Source organism: Elephas maximus, chromosome 17 (assembly GCF_024166365.1).
Source record: "Elephas maximus indicus isolate mEleMax1 chromosome 17, mEleMax1 primary haplotype, whole genome shotgun sequence".
Taxonomy (NCBI): domain Eukaryota; kingdom Metazoa; phylum Chordata; class Mammalia; order Proboscidea; family Elephantidae; genus Elephas; species Elephas maximus.
In genome coordinates this window covers 48,687,446-48,707,595 of record NC_064835.1, presented here as the reverse complement: position 1 = coordinate 48,707,595, position 20,150 = coordinate 48,687,446, and the positions used below count along the sequence as shown (strand labels likewise).

At 45.0% G+C, this 20,150-nt stretch overlaps 2 protein-coding genes across 9 annotated transcripts in view; one reads left to right on the top strand and one right to left on the bottom strand.

Annotated features, from left to right (window-relative positions):
* Positions 1-20,150, top strand: part of ATOH8 (atonal bHLH transcription factor 8) — a 139,597-nt gene that overhangs the window by 113,453 nt on the left and 5,994 nt on the right. The window lies entirely within an intron of this gene.
* ST3GAL5 (ST3 beta-galactoside alpha-2,3-sialyltransferase 5) overlaps positions 8,046-20,150 on the bottom strand; it is a 67,302-nt gene continuing 55,197 nt past the window's right edge. For all 7 annotated transcript variants that reach the window (XM_049857606.1, XM_049857608.1, XM_049857609.1 and 4 more), the window contains 4 exons: positions 19,726-20,069; positions 15,560-15,746; positions 13,362-13,520; positions 8,046-9,289 (listed from right to left, as the gene is read on the bottom strand). In XM_049857606.1, the coding sequence (XP_049713563.1) occupies positions 9,041-9,289; positions 13,362-13,520; positions 15,560-15,746; positions 19,726-20,069 (939 nt within the window). In that variant the 3' untranslated portion in view covers positions 8,046-9,040. The remainder of the gene's footprint in view (positions 9,290-13,361; positions 13,521-15,559; positions 15,747-19,725; positions 20,070-20,150) is intronic.

The window sequence follows — 20,150 nt, the reverse complement described above, 5'->3', positions numbered from 1 at the left end:
AGAAGGACTCCCACTGTTAGCTGCACTTCCGTATTCCAGGACCTGGTATATCGCAGTGTTTAAAAATAAGGCAACCACTGGGTTTGATCTCAGTTCCAGGTTTTGGAAGATGTGGGAGTGTGCCTGGAGCAGGTGGGTCTCAGCATGGTCCTTGTTGATGCAGTCAGAACTCTCCTGGAGTTGGGGCCAACAGACCTGTGAGCCAGACCTTGGCAACCATGGGGGCCCACGAAAGTGACGGCTGGCGAACACCCTGCTGTGCACATGCCAACTCTGGGCAGTTGGCCCACAGGGCCATCATTTTAAAATGCTTTCTTTTCTCTCTTACCACGTGGTTGCACCAGTGGGCGTTAGCAGATGCAGCTGTCGCCATTGAGTGATTCTGACTCACAGCAACCCCACATGTGTCAGAGTAGCACTGTGCACTGTAGGGTTTTCAATGGCTGGTTTTTCAGAAGTAGATTGCCAGGCCTTTCTTTTGAGGTGCCTCCAGGTAGACTCAAACTGCCAACCAAATAGCCAAATGCCTTAACTGTTTTGCACCCCCCCAAGGACCCCATTTTAGTAATCACCACCCTTAAAAAAAAAATCTTTATTGAGAGGTGTTGAATTTCCCCAATCACAGCTGGACAGCTGCAACCGAAAAAACTCAGTGCCGTCGAGTCGGTTCCAACTCATAGCGACCCTATAGGACAGAGTAGAACTGCCCCATAGAGTTTCCAAGGAGCTCCTGGTGGATTTGAACTGCTGACCCTTTGGTTAGCAGCCGTGGAACTTAACCACTACACCACCAGGGTTAATGCAAGCTTGTCACACAAAAGGGGTTGCGTGTCTCTTTATCCACAGGTTGACTTGAAAAGGCTAAAGCAATGAAAGCTGATCTAAATAAGCTTTTCTTCTATTTCGTATTTCAATGTTAAATAATATTTAAAATCTTAACACTTTTTTTCAGGAGTACCCAAAATTGGACGATAAGAATGGGACAGTCTTTAGTTTCTGCAGGAAGTTTGGACATCTGCCGAAGAGGGACATGGCAGCTGACCTTCAGCTCTGTCTCCTTGTCCCCAGCCTGCCAAGGTCTCCTGCTATTGTCAGCCCAACTTCACTTTCTTCCTGGAGAGGGAGGGCTGTCTTTTTCTGGTTGGAGGGAACAATGCAGGAACCGGGCAGGTTGAGGGGGCGGGTGGTGAGAAGAGGGAAAGAAAATTAGAATGACGAGGAAGGGGCTCTCTGTGGAGCGAGATCCGGGGAAGATGCTGGAGAGACTTTGAAATAGCTGCAGGCTGAGAATGAAGTGGTCCTGAAGTGGTCTAAAAGGGAGACCAAGCATCTTGGGATCCTTGGGATAAAGACTTTTAAAAACATAAAATGGACCACTAGGGATAAGCATACGAAGCAATAAGTATGGTGATCATATCATCCAGAGTCAAAATCAGGATACCCGACCTGCTCATTGAACGGTGTAAGTGCACCCGAGCCAGGCTAATGTTCATGGCCCCGAAGGCTGTGAAGCAGGCAGTCAGGCTAGATGGTGTCTACAGTCCCTGCCAGTCTTTGTGACTAATGGTGGCCTGTCGTGAGACTGAGCAGTCAGCAAGAGGACAGAGGGTCTGTCCTTTTGACTCCTCTGCAACTCACCCTGGCATCACCGTACACACCATGTTTTTTTATTTAGGTCAACTTTGCACAGAGAAGTGAAATAAAGGGGCGAGGTGGGGGGCGGGGGCGGTGGGAGGCCACCATGGTGTTATTCCACTCAACTTTTCGTTTTTGGGACAAGACTCTTGGTTTAGGCTGAAATCCAGTTTTGTTTGAGTGTGTGTGTGATTTTGAAGTCCACTCAGTCTTTGTACTGAATATCAGAAGAGCAAGCGGCCTTCAGCACAAAACCCACAGTCAAAAGATCTGTTGTCCATCATTATTTTGAAGACCAAAGCAAACAAACAATAAACCCCCACCAAATCCATTGCCATCGAATTGATTCCAACTCATCCAAAAAAAACCTGCTGCCATAGAGTCGATTTCGACTCGTAGCAACCCCATGCCACCTTGTATTTTAAAGACCAAAAAAAAAAAAAAGAAAAAACCCAAACCAAACCCATTGCTGTTGAGTTGATTCCGACTTTTAGCGACCCTATAGGGCAGAGTAGAACTGTCCCAAAGAGTTTTCAAGGAGCGCGTAGTGGATTTGAACTGCCAACCTTTCAATTAGTAGCCATAGCACTTAACCACTACCCCACCAGGGTTTCCATTTTAAAGACAGGGCTGAACAATTCATAATGATCAGATATTTTAGTGATTGCCATCGTAAATACAACAACAAAACTTTAATGAGTAAATGATGGAGGGCAAAAAAAAAAAAAAACAGACAAATGTGTAGATATGATTTAAAAAACCACTGTCATCAAGTCGATTCTGACTCATAGAGACCCTATAGGACAGAGTAGAACTGCCCCGTAGAGTTTCCAAGGAGCACCTGGTGGATTTGAACTGCCAACCTCTTGGTTAGCAGCCATAGTACTTAACCACTGTGCCACTAGGGTTTCTGTAGTTATGATAGAGGTATATTATCTCTGTTTCGAGATTCTACACAATAAAATCACTACAACTGTCTTGAATATGAAACAGAGCGTTTGACACAGGAGCTGCTCTGTTAGTCTGAAACCGCACCCGTGCTTTGATATATGCTGGTGGGTTTCTGAAAAAGTAGGGTGCATTTTGGACACTTCAGCAATTCGTTTCCTTTCCAAAATGGTTGAATCTGTATACAGCCATTAAATGGGCATATCCAACTTTTAACACATTCTTTTAAAATAGCTTTTAAACCACTGGGACAACTACACATGGAAAAAATGACTGCACTCATTTATTGCTTTATCACCTTTGTCCCACTCCTCTCAGCATAAAAGACACCCATAACCCAACTCTTGACCCAAGACCATCCATCGTGTTCAGTTTTAGACCGTCAGCTGCCAATCTTTAAATTCCATCAACGATACCAAATCAAATCAAATCAAATGAAAACATATTTATTTAATGCCTACAATAGGCAAGGCCTTTTGGGTTAAGCGCTTAGCTGCTAACTGAAAGATCAGCGGTTCGAATCCACCAGCAGCTCTTCAGCAGGAAAGAACTGGCGATCTGCTCCCGTAAAGATCACAGCCTAGGAAACCCTATGGAGCAGTTCTACTCTGTCTTATAGGGTTGCTATGAGCCGGAATCGGCTCGACGGCACCTAACAACAACAATCGATGGAATGAAGTATAAAATTCTGTCACTAAAGAGTTCGTAACTTAGTTACGAATGCATTCTCCAATTCTCATGGCTTTAGGGTTCCTAGTCAATTTCCTTCCATCCCAAATAAGCCTGCGAATAGGATATACTGATACATTATGAGTAAGTCGATGTGAAACCACTTCTGCATTTGACTACTGCTGCTAATCAGCCGTTACAGGCCATATCTACACATTTGTCTTCATGCATCTGACATGTTCATAAGACTGTCTGGAAATTTAATTACTTTTTCATATCAGGCATCTAACCCACATTTTAAACGACCTCTTCTTTAATATCAATTTTTCTTGGACCTGATTTTCTTCTCTAAGTCAAAAAACGTTAAGTTACAGAGGACAGAGTAAAAATTTATTGCTCTTTTAAGTTTTAAAATTTTAGTGTACAGTTATTAGTATTGCTGCTATGCGGTGGAACCCTGGTGGCGCAGTGGTTAAGAACTCAGGCTGTTAACCAAAAGGTCAGCGGTTCAAATCTACCAGCCGCTCCTTGGAAGCCCTATGGGACAGTTCTAGTCTGTCCTTTAGGGTCGCCAGGAGTCGGAATGGACTCGACAGCACACAACAGCAGCAGCAGCTCTGAGGTACTGCTGAAGAGTCAGTTTCTTTGACGTTTGTTTTTTGTGCTGCCCAGGAGCTGTGTCTGCCGCACGGGGCAGGTCTTGGATGGTAGCCCGAGACCAACACAAACCTTGACATCTCATTTCTCCCAGACGGAAGGAAGTTTATTAACTTCTCTTCCTTCCTATGTGTTTTTGTGACACAACTCATTGGAAAAAATACCTGCTTTTCAAAATTTTTTTTTTTCAAAACGTTACAACTAAATTTCATAGCGTGCTATTTACTTTGGTGGCACTGTACCGTGCTAATGTGGGTGCTTTTCTTTCCTGCTAAATCCGGTTGCTGTGGCGTCGACTCTGACTCACGGCAGCCCCGTGTGTGACCGTGGAACTGTGGTCCATGGAATTTTCAATGGCTGAATTTTCAGTAGATCGCCAGGCCCTTTCTTCTGAGGCACCTCTGGGTGGACTTGAACCCCCGTTTAGCAGCCAAGTGTGTTAACCATTTGTATCACTCAGGGACTCTTCCTTACTAAATGGGTTGGAATTTAGTATTGGGAATTACTCAAATCTAATCATTTTTTTTTTTAATCATTCAGCTAATGAAAGTTAAACCGCTACATTTGCAATTTCATTTTGGGGAACATTAATTTCTAGTCAATAAAATTTGTATGTGTATTTAAAGGAGCCCTGGTGTTGCAATGGTTAAGTGCTCAGCTGCTGAAAGGTTGGAGGTTCAAACCCACCAGCTGCCTTGTGGGAGAAAGATGTGGCAGTCTGCTTCTGTAAAGATTACAGCCTTGGAAACCCTATGCGGCAGTTCTATTCTGTCCTACAGGGTCTCAATGAGTCCGAATCAACTCGACGGCAAAGGGTGTGTGTGATGTACATTTAATGAATTCTTCCTCCCAATTTACTTCAGTCTTACACTGAGTGTTGGTCATAAGTAAGGGTTATCCCAACCCAGATAAAACACCTTGTTTTGTGAATACTAACCCATATTGACCTTGGGAAGTGGGAAAGGAGAGAACGAAGTCGGGGTTGGGCCAGGTGTCTGGCTTTCCTGGGTAGGGGCTGGGAGGGAGGTGTTTTGGGGTGCGCTCTGATGTACTGGAGAGCCCTTCCTCTCTGTTGTCTGCGCTCTAGTCTCAGAGCTGAGCCTGTGGTCATCTGGGTGTCCCTACGCGGAGGGTCACTGCCTGGGAAGTAGCCACTGGTCCCACGGGCAGCAAACACAGGGCCTTTTGTTTAAGGGAAGCATTTTGTCACCACGAGTTTATAAAAGAAGGGCCCCAGTGTCAAGCAGTTCTTGCTGGTGGCTTGAGCGTACTAAAAACTCCCTGCCTTCCAAGGGGAATGTCTGCTAAGTCATAGGTACTATTCCTTTTCTTCTTCTCAGCTGACCCAAGGCAAGTGTTCAAAAGGAAGCTGACAAAATACCCCAGCCTTGGCTGCTGTGGACCCAGCAGCAGAGTAAGGCATCGCCCCTTCCTCTTCCTGCTGTGATGCTCCAAAATGCCCTCTTAAGACAGTAGAAAGGCACATTCAACAAGCCTTTCTTACTAAGTCCCAAAGCGATGGGGTTACGATGTAGCCAAAACAAAGCAATCTTTTGTGTCAGAAACCTTTAATAACCCGGGTGGACTATGGCGTGACGGCTTTTTTCCTTTTATAACTAAGGCCAGTTCTGCACACAAGCTGGCTTGACCACTGGTGACCAAGAGGTCACCATTCAACAAAAGCAGTCCAAAACCCTGGTTTGGCAACTTAAATTTGAGCTCAAGGTCAAACAAATGGCGAGACCCTCATAGTTAGTGGACATGGATATTGCCCGTGGTTTATTAATATACCCCTGGGAAATGAAAAAAACAGTGTGTCACACATTATGGAGCAAAAATGAAAGGTAATTCTTAGAATAAAGTTGTTGTGTAAAACCTGTTACCTTTGTCTACACACACCTTATTGGGATATACTCATCCTGCTCCCAAAAGCATTTTTTAAAGGCCAGCCTAGGCTTCTGGAGAGAATATGCTCTCTAGGACAAAAAAAAACCCCACTGCCGTTGAGTCGATTCTGAATCATAGCGACCCGATAGGACAGAATAGAATCCCCCCATAGTTTCCAAGGAGCGCGCCTGGTGGATTCGAACTGCCAACCTCCTGGTTAGCAGCTGTAGTACTCAATCACTACACCACCGGCGTTTCCCTAGGGAAAAAGAGAAAAAAAAAAAAAAAAAAAAAAGGCAAAAGAAAAATTTTCCGTGGCTCAAAATTCTATTAAATATGTTCACATACAGAATATGTGTTAAGTTCTCCTGAATTGCTTCAAAGCCACTGATTCCACCTATCGTAAGAGGGACGCAAGTGTGCCTATGAAGCTGTACAAAACTGAGAGTGACAGTAAAACGTGAGTTACTGGAGATGCCATGGATTGAATTGTGTCGCCCCCGCCCCAAGTGTGTATCAACTTGGTTAGGCCATTTTGTGATGGTAATTTCATGTTGAGAGGATTAAGGTGGGATTGTTAACACCACCCTTACCCAGGTTACCTCCCTGATCCAAGGTAAAGGGAGCTTCCCTGGGGTGTGGCCTGCACCACCTTTTATGTCTCAAGAGATAAAAGGAAAGGGAAGCAAGCAGAGATTTGGGGACCTCACACCACCAAGAAAGCAGCACCAGGAGTAGAGCGTGTCCTTTGGACACAGGGTCCCTGCGTCTGAGAAGCTCCTCGACCAGGGGGCAATTGATGACAAGGACCTTCCTCTGGAGCTGAGAGAGAAAGCCTTCCCCTGGAGCCGACACCCTGAATTTGGACTTGTAATCTACTAGACTATGAGAGAGTAAATTTCTCTCTGTTAAAGCCATCCACTTGTGGTGTTCCTGTTATGGCAGCACTAGGTAACTAAGAGAGGAGATCCACATTTTTATCTCCCCAAAACACTCAGAGAAGGTCTGTTCCCAGAAATGTGGGTGTGGTGGGCTAAGGGGAGCACAGCTTTGAAGGCAAAGATAAAACTTCTGACAAACAACTCCCAAAGTGTTAGAAATTCTTGAAGGTGGCCTCCAGTAAACTCTGATTGGCTGGTGGACTCCATAAGAAGCCATTTAAAATTCTACCTTTTTATTCATTTAGGGCTAGTGGAATCCCTGGGTGGTGCAAATGGTTAATGGACCCACCCACTAATTGAAAGGTTGGAGGTTCGAGTCTACCCAGAGGTGCCTCACAAGAAAGGCCTGGCGACCTACTTCTGAAAAATCAGCCATGAAAACCCTATGGAGCACAGTTCTGCTTTCACCATGACGTGGCAGAAATATGTGGTATAAGCCTGGCCCCACCTGACCACAGAGAAGCCATGGGCCATTTCCTGAGTCTCGATTTTCAAAACTAAGTAATTTAACTAGTGAGAATTTAAAGGCATTTTCTTTTAAACAAACAGTATTTTATAGAGCAAAAACCAAAATCTTAAGACTCCAAGCCCAGAGAAATGCTATTTTGCAATGCAGGCCCCTCTGAGTCTACCCCAGGGCCCTGGAGATACAGGCACTCTCCGCCTTAAACGCTCTGCCCAGCTCTTTGGAGGACACTGGACGGGCTGGGAGTGAAGCTGCACCGTGGGGAGAAGCAAAGTGAGCAATGAGACGTGAGGGTTGGGGGCAGAGGGGAACAGGAGCAGTAGATATTCTGACAGCAAAGCTTGGAGCAGTTAAAGAGATGGAAGACAGCTGAGCAAGCCTGTTCTCTGGGAGGAAGCTACCGACACCCAAGATTTATCCCCTAGAGTTCTCAGCTGACCAGGATAAGAAAGCTTGCAGGACAACCAGCAACCAGTTGCCACAGAGTGGATTCTGACTCCTGGCGACTCCGTATGTGTCAGAGTAGAACTGTGCTCCACAGAGTTTTCAGTGGCTGATGTTTTGCAAGTAGATCACCAAGCCTTTCTCCTGAGGTGCCTCTGGGTGGACTTAAACCTTCAACCTTTTGGTTCTCAGCCAAGTGCACTAACCATTTGCCCTACTCAGGGGCCCCTTTCAGGACAAGGTACCCTTAGTCTTCCATCCCTCACTATTGGTATCCACGGTGAGGCCTATAGCTAGCTGCAGCATCCAAGAAGGACATTTTAGATAGGCTTATTTTCTTTAATTAAAAAAACACACAAACAAACAAACAAAAAAACCCACACTCAAATTAACTAGACTGTGAGAGCGCCTCAAAAGTCTTTATTCTTTTTTTAACCAGTACACTGCCTGGTACACAATGCCAGGCAGGCATTCAAAAAAAAAAAAATTTTTTTTTTTTTAAACAGGCAATTTTAAATACTGGGAGGATTTTCTTTCAGTGTTTCAGAAAACAAGATTTTTCTTGGAAAAGATTTATTCCCCTGTGACTCTGGATAGCAGAGGTTTTACCCTAACTTTTTATAAGCTACCTCAGAGACAGGGTGACACCTCAGGTTAAACACATAAGTGCTTTGAAAGGGCAGTAAAAAACTCGAGTCAAGAGTTGTCGTAACTGCTGAGCAGACGGTGGCTTTCTGCAGCCCGGGGCAGCTTCATAGCATCCAGGGACACAGAGAATGTCTTCTGTGTCCCACCCCGCAGGACACAGCTGCTCTGGGTCATTCCCACAAGACTCCAGGCAGGAACCAGACCAACAGAGAAAGCTGGGAACATTTCCACCCGGCCCAGCCCTCACAGCAGCTTTGCCGAACCAGTACAGAACCAGTACTAGTGGTCTAGCTACTGATCACATTATCCTAGGAATGCCTGTGACATCTGTTCCCCCAAAGAGGGCAAGAGTGAACAGAAGCAGGCATTCCAGGCTATTGCCACAGGAGTGCCTTCTCCTCTCTTTCCACTCAATGACCTGGCATTCTATGTGCAGCACATGGATAGGGTTTTCACAAATTAGTTTCTCATAACACAATAAAACATCATGACATAAAATTCTCTTTAAAAAGTCTTTCCAACTCAATTCAATCCTCAAAATTAACTTACAAAATGTTGTGCAAAAAACACCGACCTCAAATAAACGGAAAAAAAAACAAAAATGGGAAGAGCTAAACTTAAAAAAAAAAAATAGAAGTTAGAAATGCCAGCTGCACTTCAAAATACCAGAGGATGAAATGCCCCCAGAAGGCTATTAGACACAGCCCCGGAGGCACAGCTGCATTTCCGGTGAGGTTTTCTGGGTTCAAAATTCACAGTGGATGCCGCCACTGAGGTCCTTCAGCACGCCTTCCCTGACCAGTCTGAGAAGGAACCTGGTCTCCGTCGTCACGTTATGCATGGTCTGGAAGTTCATGGCGGCCATGCACTGGTTGTCGAAATAGTGCAGAGGGGTCCTGGGCTGACTGAGGTCATACCCAAACCCCGCCACGCTGACTTCATCACACAGATGCGTGGCTAAGATGACAGCGATGATGCCAATCGTGGGGACGTTCTGAAAAAGGGAGAAGACCAAAAAAACTCTTAGCACAATTCACTGCTTTCTAAGTATTGTACGCTCTATGCAAGTAATAAAAGCAGCTCTGGAGCTGCAGTTATTATTTTTTTCTGTTCCCTCATTTCGTCTCTCTCAGGTGCTACAGCCCTCAGCCCTTCACTGGGAAGCACTCTCCCTCAGCTCTCTCTGGGTTCACATAACTGCTCTTCTTCTTGACGTTTCAGGCCCATGGAGCAATCGCTCCCTCGGAGCCAACAGTTCCCATGGAGAAATAGTTCCCGTGGACGAATGGTTTCTGTGGAGGAAATGGTTCCCGTGGAGTAATGGCTCCCATGGAGGCAATGGTTCCCACAGAGGCAATGGCTTCCAGGGTTGCTAACCCCATGTATTCACCACCTTTTCCTTTCGCATGGGTCTGTAAGCAGTCCTTCCAACCAGCCCTTTAAACGTGCCTTCTGATCAGGGACAGATTACCCAATAAACAAGGTACGCAGAGCCCACCTGCGCCCGCTCACCAGTCTGTAGTGCACAATTTCACCTTGAGAAACAGGCACAATTGTGCACTACAGGGCAGCAACCAAATATGAGCAAGCCCGTGCACATCCTGCTCGCTGGTCAATCCGCTCCTGCTTCTGACTCCCAGCAATCTCCCCCCGATATCCTGCGGTTATTTTTTAACTGAACATAGAGAATCACAGGATATTAAAGTCTGACTTCCCATCAAGTTAGGAATCTAAACTCTAAAACACAGTGGGTGATGTGAATACGTTTAACACCCCATCAGGAGGCAGCCTGAAAATGCTTCCTGTGCCAAGCTAAAATTTGTTCTTTCTAAAATTTCCACTCCCCCCGCCCTGGATCCTAAATATGATGTCCAGAATCACAAAACAAGCCCATGTTCTCTTTCACATGTACTTCTTCCTGAGACCCAAGTTTCTACGAGGTGTCCTCTGGGGTGGATGCCCGCAGGGCCTCAGCAGTCTTCCCAAGGGCGCTGTTTCGGGACCCCATCCCTCCGGGCTGTCTCCTGTGCATGAACTCTGTCTTGGTTTCCACTGGTGAAGACTGTACTCACGCCTACCTGTAGTACATCAACGTATACCTCTGGGCCAACGTCACATGTATAGCTGCTAAGCCTGTTTCTTCTCACTCTCTATTTGGGCAAGTACGTTTTTAGACGCAAATATAGGACTCTCACATTTATCCCTTTCAAAGCGTATCCTACTGACTCTGGCCCAACATGACAAATGTCCAAATCACGCTGGGTTTGGGCTGTGCCACCCCTTCCTCATGTCTGTTATCCTGCCATGCCTCCTGCCATTTGCAAAATCTAGAATGGTGCTTTCTGGATCTCCACCCCAGCCCTGCTAGGTCAAAGACTATTCATATTTAAAACTGATGTATATTGCCACAGTATCCTCCAGAAAAAGCTCAGACTTATAACTTCACCTACATTCCTGCTGACCAAGGACATTATTAAGCTTTTAAATCTTCCCTAAGAAAAAAGGTAAAGTATGCCACTGTGGCTCCAATTTGCTTTTAATTGATTCTAGAAGTTGAACATTTTATCACACATTCCCTGGCCACACCTTCTTCGAATAGTTTTGGGAGAAACCTTGGCTCCTTTTATTTCCGTGCCCATTTTAACTCTCTCTTTTGTGAAATATCTGTTCATACTCTTTGCCCATTTGTTTAGTGACTCATCTTTTTCTTTCTGATTTAAGAAGAGTTTTTTGTGCTTGAAGAGTATTTACTCTGTCACATATATACTTAATTCTGTGTTCTGAGTGGTTTCTATGTTTTGCCATTCAGCAACTTCACATTTTATATAATTAAATCTGTTCCATTTTTTAAAGGTTACTTTCTAAATAAAATCTATCAACAAACAAACAAATGCACATTTGTCTGGGTTTAGAAAATACTAAGGAATTTAATAAAGAAACAGTGCAGTTTAAAAGACACAGAAATCGAAACTAACTTTTCAGACAAAGGTTAGACTGGACTATAAGACATAAAATATGATACTGGCTGGAGTGAGTTTCTTAGCTCAAGTAGACACATGAGACTGTGTGGGCAGCTCCTGTCTGGAGACGAGATGACAAGGCAGAGGCGGACAGGAGCTGGTTGAATGGACACAGGAAATACAGGGTGGAAAGGAGAAGTGTGCTGTCACATTATAAGGAGAGCAACGAGGGTTGTATAACAATGTGTGCATAAGTTTTTGTAGAAGAAACTAACTTGAATTGTAAACTTTCACTTAAAGCACACACACACACAAAAAAGACCCAGTAATCAAGGTGTGGCAGGATCATGAGAGATTCTCAAGTCTATTTGTAGTGAAACCTCTTTACAATTTAAGAATCTTGCCAAATTCTGTTTAAATCCTTTAAAGAAAAGCATGTTAAAAGTGATATTAACAGATTAAAAGTTGTAAGTCCATGTTCTAAAGGGGTGAATCAGCCCCGTGTGCTCCCACGTGGGAGAGTGCGGCTAAGGAAAACTTGTGATGATTCCCACCATAAACCTAACGATCTCTGCTGAGAGGAAACCTTTGCTGCCTCCTGACTGGAAACCTGGCTCTGGAGAGGCTCCTACTTGGCCCTAGTGGCGCTCCACGGATGGAGAGGCAGGAAGGCAAGGGCAGAGCGCTGAGGAAAACGGCAACGTTGGCTCCCGAGGATCTGTGGGCACAAAGTCACTGGAAAATGAGCAAGGTCAGCCACCGAGACTGCTCTGGAGCCCCAAGGCAATCAAGCTGAGCACAGAAAGAGCTTCAACTAGGTGAGATGGGTCACAGTGAGCTGGGCATTCAAGCCTGAGGTGAGAGCCAGAAGTGGATTTAGCAGTGTCTGACCATAGAAAGAATCAGGTTTTTGTTCTGAAGGTGCCTAATTATATTTAAGACCCTGATGGCACAGTGGTTAAGAGCTACGGCTGCTAAAAGGTTGGCAGTTCGATTCCACTAGGCACTCCTTGGCAACTCTACGGGGCAGTCCTACTCTGTCCTATAGGGTCGCTAAGAGTCAGAATTGACTTGATGGCAACAGGTTTGGTTTTATTGTAATTATATTCGGGTGTTTGTTTTCCTTAATAACTGCAGCACTCCTTTTAACATCTATAAGTTGCTTTAAAGAACACTTTTTATTAAAAATTTGATTCATAGGGATAATAGAAGAGCCTGCCTTTTGGTTGACTACACCAAAGAGCCTAGCTCAGTGTTTGCTGCCCTGACCTGCACCTCTTGCTTAGAGATAGGTCAGGCTTCTGGTGTGAGCTGCTGGGCCCCACTGGACCCCACGTTTCAAAATCCCTTGCTTTTCTTCATATTTTAGAGTTCTGCTTAAATTTTTGTTTAAGAAAGATTTCCACTGTTTTTGGAAAGTTTTAAAGACACGGGTCTAGCTATTCAGACCATGAAGCCATAGGTAATAAAGGGATCCCCAGCCACCTGGTGGCAGCACATGCTAATTGCAGGTAAAGAAGCTCTACAATTACCAGCCTATAGCGCACGGTTCAAGCTAGGATGCAAAATAAAGTCACCCAGGGAACTCCAAAAAATCTCAATGCACAGACCACAGCACAGACCCATTAAATCAGAACATCGGGGTGGGACCCAGGCATCAGCTGAAAAACACTCCTCTAGAAGGCTGACTATCATCATGTATAAAGTGACGATAAACATCAATGTTGTCTGGTCAGCTTAATAAGCGGCTCACGCAACTTAAATTAAAATGAAAGAATTTTTCAGACCCTCAAAGTGCCCTTCAGGGTCCTGCAGTGTTAGGCACCATGAAGTCCCACAGTAAGAATGCCTTAAATAAAATCTCAGTGGCATAAGTGTTCACCGTGCTTAATATATCAAAGGGTGACTCACAGGGGAACACGCCAAGGAGACAATTAGGAAGCCTCCAGTCAGGGGGAGTGGTACCTACATGAGCAGCAGCTAACCGATGGCTAAGCATCCCCAAGGGAGATGTTTCTGGATATACAGTTGAGCCTAAGTGGAATTTGTACAGACGTTTCCCTTCAAACACAGAGAACAGTTAACTTTCAATAACAACAGAAATACCTTATCTCGGCCCCAGAACCTGGACCGTGGCTCCGAGTACTGAAGGATGTCAAAGGCAGTCTCTTTGATGATAACTGGATTCAAAATCCTGAAGTGTTTTGGATGTAGTGGGATTTTTTCCGCCACTTGCTTCCAAAAGAACAATCGCACCCAAAATGGCTAAGGGAGAAAGTGAGCAATGTTGAGAATTAGGGTGTTCAATAAAGTTGTCCTCTCAGCAGAGGGTGAGAACACAGACCCTGCTAACCTGGCCACTGCGTGGGCATGGTCCCACGGAGGCCTGGGTGTAGCATTCTGCATTCTGTCAGTCAGCCACTGCATGGGCGTGGTCCCAGGGAGGCCTGGGTATAGCATTCTGCATTCTGTCAGTCAGCCACTGCATGGGCGTGGTCCCAGGGAGGCCTGGGTATAGCATTCTGCATTCTGTCAGTCAGCCACTGCATGGGCATGGTCCCAGGGAGGCCTGGGTATAGCATTCTGCATTCTGTCAGTCAGCCACTGCATGGGCATGGACCCATAGAGGACTGGGTATGGCATTCTGCATTCTGTCAGTCAGCCACTGCGTGGGCATGGTCCCAGGGAGCCCTGGGTGTAGTATTCTGCGTTCTGTCAGTCAGCCACTGTGTGGGCATTGTCCCACAGAGGCCTGGGTGTAGCATTCTGCATTGTCAGTTGGCCACTGTGTGGATTCTGCATTCTGTCAGTCAGCCACTGTGTGGGCATTGTCCCACAGAGGCCTGGGTGTAGCATTCTGCATTGTCAGTTAACCACTGTGTGGATTCTACATTCTGTCAGTCAGCCACTGCGTGGCCATGGTCCCAGGGAGGCCTGGGTGCGGCATTCTGCAGCAGAATCCTTGAGACCTAGGCAAACCCAGTACTCCAGCTCAAAAAAGTAATTCTGAAGGAGCTGATTTATAGAGGAGACACTGTACAAGAGAAGAGCTGTGGGGCCAGCTCTTGCTTGGGGAAGAAATTCCTCCTGAGATGGTACGCCTTTTTAGGGTCTAGAGCTATTACTGTCCAGAGAAGACCAAGCGTACGGGTCTAACTTCAAGGGTACTAAGAGCTGTGTCGGCACCCACCCTGACCAGGCCCCCATCCTGCCCCCACCTCCACTTACTCAGTTTCCTAGTCCCACTATGTCTCATGGTAACGGACTGTAAGTCATTTCATGTATGCCTCATCTTCTAACAAGAACAACTACCCAACAGAAAGTCCAGAAGACCCTGACAATCTGTAAAGAACCAAGCCTTGGAGATATAAATTCTCCCTCAGAGAGAGCTTATGTGAAAAGTCTAATAGCTCCCAGTATTTCTGCAGACAGCTAGTTCGTGCAGGTGTATATAAATGCGCACATACTCCTTGACAGTTGACTGCTGAAATTTATTTCCGTGTACCAGGTGGGACTACAAAGTTATGTGATCGATTACTATAAAGACAAACCAAAGGAATATGACCAGGTAAGGGCTCTCCCTTCACACTGGCCCCGGGAACACCATGCATTTATTCTAACAAGGGGACCACCTATTGGAGCATTTCTGGAGAATATTCAACAGAGATTTTATGCATATTCATTTTTTAATGTATTCTTATTGCTGTAAAAATATATATAGTGAAACCTGTGAAAGCTGGAACTTGACAGGACTGCCTTGTTTCTCCGAGTCTTGCAAGTTTTCCACCTTCTGACAGGGTGCAGTCTTTCCACTTTTCCATCACTCTCTATTAGCAGGAAATATTTGTGTTTTCCTTCTCTGACAGGTTTCCACCTTACACAGGTTCCAGCTTTTGCAGATTTTACTGTACATTTGCCAATTTAACATATTTTGCGTGTACCATTTAGTGACAGCGATTGCATTATGTGTGCAACCATCACCAATATCTTTATGTATATTCTTTTGAATATCCTTAATAATGGTATATTATTCATCCAAGAAATCTAATTTCTGGAAATAGCCAAAAGCCAAATAAGTGCAAGTCTGGTGAATACGGTAGGTGACCAATCCCAGTAACAGCAATTTTGGTCCCAAATTTGATATTCCCATTAAATAATCATCCCAGTGTTCACATGTGACTCACACTTCTCAGCAAGCAGTTCTGAAAGGTCTCTGCAAAGGACCCAGTTCTGGGAAAAGGTACTTCCTGATGGCGACCACTTTTTACTAAGACACAGGTGATAGCTGAATCTCTGGTGCTTACCAGGGTTTCATTCTTTATCATTGCTTGAAGCCAGATGAAGTCAACACTCTTAAATAAAACAGCAACAAACAAGTCATTGGAATAATACTCAAGGTCAGACAGGGGCGCACCCTCGGGGTAAGTCATCCTTATGGTAGTTTTATTTCCAACATGCTCTGAGTATCCCTGAACAGGTGCACTGTTTAACCTATTTAAATGAAAAACAAAGAGAAATTGACGAAGCAAGCCACCAACTACGTTCTCTCACCGTGCAACATCACCGCGTTGTATTCTCCATGTTGACTGAGGACTAGGAATGAGCACGTGGTGGGGGCCATCCCTTCCCAGGCCCTCCCGGGAGTGGCCGTGCCTCCCCAGCTGCCTCACCGGCCCTCACAGCTCTGCCCTTTCCTAGTGCTTGACAAATGCAGCCTTCAGTCCACGAGGGACATCGCATCTAGTTGCTAAATGTCAAGCGATTTCATCTAGTCCTGCTATTTTAAGCCAGTTCAAGCATACTGGGCTTTCTCTGGGCACCAGTGAAGTTTCCTTGAAAGCTTCCCATTCTGCCCAGACAGTAATAGTTCCTGCCAGAATTTCAAAAGGTAATCAAAAGGAAAGCTTAGAAAGCAGGCCAGGCAGACACAAACAGCAGTTGTACACACCTAGGAGGATACTGGGCCTCAGGTTGACCTGGTCTAAAAGCAAGGATTGGGGCATTTAAAGCCCTTAGATCCATGATGGCTTTTCAAGGATGGTTGTTTTGAGGAAAACTTCTAAGGATTTTCCTAAAAGTCATGCTGCTCAGTTCTGAAAGCTCAAAAATTCTGTTGAGTTCTTCACCTGCATGTAGTCTTTCTTTTCTATCCCACTGTCACTTCCTCTCCTACGGCTCAAACACTCAATTCCTGGATTATTACAAGGTATTATCAGACGTGACCACTAAATGCAAAGGGTGATCCTCGAGCAGACCTTTTTCCTTTCTTTTTTTAAATAAAAGGACATGATCAGGATAACTGGTGAAATCTGAGTGAGGTCCACAGATCACAGTTACTGTTATCACTGTGATGGCACCATCATCTTGACATCACACCCCCTTCCCAGCCAAGCGGGACTCCTCCCAGGTCTCCCGGCCTGCCTCCTCTCTGTAGGCCAAAACCCGCCAGTGCTCAAATAAGGCCAGTGGAAAGCTGCCCTCCTCTTCAGCCCATGCTTCCCCCCCGTCTGGCCTCCCTGGTTTCTCACCACACCTCATCTCTTCCCGTATCCTACTCACTCCCGTTGGTGGGTGTGTTGCTCCTGTCCTGTCTCCCCCAGTGCTGCCTATGCACGGATCACTCAGCTCCTCACATAACATCAGGGAGGAGGTTATGGAAGCCTCAAACCCTTGCGTTTGAAATGCTGGGGTCTGGCCTGCAGGGTAGGCCCCTCGGTGCTCTGAGGCCCTGTCTACGGCACAGGGTAACAACGAGGGCTTCACCTCGCTGGCTTATTTTGAGCAATGAAAATATCTGAAGTGCCTGACGTGGTCTCTGGCACACAGTGAGTACCAATAAACGGCAATGGTCATAACCCTCTGAAGCCCTGGCACCCACTCCTGCCCTCACTTCACACCATCCTCTCCCTTGCCAGGGTGGCCTACGGTACCTTTTCACTCTGAAACTCAGTTCTTACCTGTTTCTTCTACCTCTTGGCCCTCAAGAAAACCTGATTCTTTCCCAGACACACCTTGCACTCTCTGCCCCCTCCTCCTGGGTCCCCACCTTCCTGTATGTTCTCTAAAAACAGCTGCTAATGTTTATTGAGCATTTACTACAAGCTTGACACTGTTCTGAGCACTTCACATTTGTTGACTCATTTTGTCTTCACAGTAACCCTATGAGATAGGTACTGTTACTGTCTCTACTTTACAGATGAGGAAACTGAGACAGAAGAAGGCAGGTAACTGGCCTGAGGTCACCTCTGCTGGGGCAAAAGCACAGTGTGGGCACATCATTGCTTTCAGGTTCAAAATGTTCATAATGGATCTTGTCATCCTCCCTCACCAACCAGGGATTTTTCTCAACTATTTCATTTTTGGAAAAAAAAAAAAAAAATCTTGTCATCCTCCCTCACCAACCAGGGACTTTTCTCAACTATTTCATTTTTGGAAAAAAAAAAAATCTTATCATCCTCCCTCACCAACCAGGGACTTTTCTCAACTATTTCATTTTTGGAAAAAAAGAAAAAAAACCCCTGGTGGCATAGTGGTTAAGTGCTATGGCTGCTAACCAAAGGGTTGGCAGTTCAAATCCACCAGGCGCTCCTTGGAAACTCTATGGGGCAGTTCTACTCTGTCCTATAGAGTCGCTATGAGTCGGAATCGACTCGATAGCAATGAGTCGGAATCGACTCGATAGCAATGGGTTTTTTTTTTTTTTTTTTTTTGTTATCTCATTTCTGACAGTGGCTCCACTAATGGATTAGACCCCAGATTAGAAATCTTGGTGTTCTCTGATGTTAATTGTCACACTGTCGGAAAGTAAAATTTACTTTTAATTATAGTTCTCAGATTCAGCCTTTGGTTGCCATTTCCTCCTTCTCTGTGTCACACCGGGCCCACACACCTCATGGCCTCATTACTGCCACCTCTGAACTCAGGCCCCCACACCTAGTCTCTCCTGCCCTCTATCAAACCCACATACTATTGCCTAGAATATTACGGCCCAATTTTCATCACGCTCCTGGCTCTTCACACCCTTCAGATAAGAACTATCTTCTTGGGAGACAAGTCGCTAAAATGTATCAAGAGCCTTAAAAATATCCAAATATTTTTAAAACAACTCTATCTCTAGGAATTTCTCTAATAACCAGAGATTTACATTTTCACAATAAAAAAGAAATTAAAAACATTTTTAATGTCCAGCAATAGGAGAATGGCTGAATAACTTATGATATACCTTCATATAAAAGAATAATAAAAAAAAAAGAATACTATACACTAAAGTTAGATTTCCAAAGAATACAGGTAGTCCCTGACTTACAACGAGGTTCCATTCCCGTGAATCCGTCGTAAGTCAGTTCTGATGTAACTCAAATACCTCATTTTTTTTTTTTTAAGTGTTCACTATTGTTGCCCTTTATTATTGGTATCTTTATAAACCCAATCTTTGAACATCTAAGAGTGAACATCAGTAAATTACGGGCTGCAACACTGTATGTAGTACAGATTACTAACAATAACCAAAACGAAAAACCAAACTCAGAGCCGTCGAGTCGATTCTGACTCATATCGACCCTATAGGACAGAGTAGAACTGCCCCATAAGAGTTTCCAAGGAGCGCCTGGCAGATTTGAACTGCTGACCCTTTGGTTAGCAGCCATAGCACTTAACCACTACACCACCAGGGTTTCCTACTAACAATAAGATGTGCAAAAAAAAAAAAAACCAAAAATGGACAGTCAAAACCAGGGTTCATCGTAATTCGAATACATCATAAGTTGGGGACTACCTGTATTTAATAACTTAGAAACTGTTCGTAACATTAAGTTCATATATAAAACAAATACTTTGTAAAAGTACAAATGACCTCATGGGTATGTGTGCAGGACAAAACTGGAAAAAAAAAAACGCAACAAATTAATGATGACTGATTATTTGTGCTATGAGTGGTTTATGTTTTCCTTATATTCTTCTATATTTTCCCAGTCTCTACAATGAACGTAGTTTACTTTTGTAATCAAGAAAACAATTTTTAACCAGCCAAACCAAAAGGAATCTGTTGTGCTGAATGCAAATTCCTCTGTGTTGATTTCTGTATCCCAGCTGGCAGTGCCTGCCGGGGCTCCCCAGCACCAACCCCCTGTTCCCAGAAGCCAGGTGTCCCTGACTCAGTTCTCATGTGTTGTCGTCTTGCCTCTGCCTAGCACAGCCTTCCTCCTTTGCTGACTTACCTAAACCTACCCATGCTTCAAAACCCCACCTTCTCTGAAAAGGTTCGCCAATCCTACAGTCCACTGCACAATCCTTAAACCTAGGGTCAGCGTAGCAGTTTGGGGTAACCAATCCTTTCATTTTTTTGGTCCTAACGTCTCAAATACTGAGTAGGCAGCACTTCCTATATCACTCATCATACCTGGTACTGCCCTGGTCACAGAGCAGTGAACTTAATTCTAGAACGGAAAGGTTGGCTTTGAAAGCAATGTACCTTATCACAACATCAAACTGGTTCAGGGCATGGCCCAGTTCTAGTCCGTGAAGTATTCCACCACTTCCGATAACCACACAACGCTTACATCTCTTGGCTTCCAGGTGTTCAGGAAAGTCATGGGCAGGCAAAAGTTCCAAGAGGGTCTGGACTTTACTGGAGAACTTTCGAAATCCAAAAGGAGGGTCATACTTGTACTCGGCTTCATTCATGGTGGTGGTCGGCTTCACAAAGGGCAGCAGGTCCCTGCTGTACCTGCCCTCAAACAACCGAACCATGGATGTCCTCGCAAACTTGGGACGACACTCCTTTTGCAAGATTTGTTGTGCGTACCTCTGAGCTCTCTGGAATGGAATCACACAATCTGAGTTTAAGAAACTCTCAGGCATTAGAAGTACGTGTTTTTACATAAATAACGTGTGCCC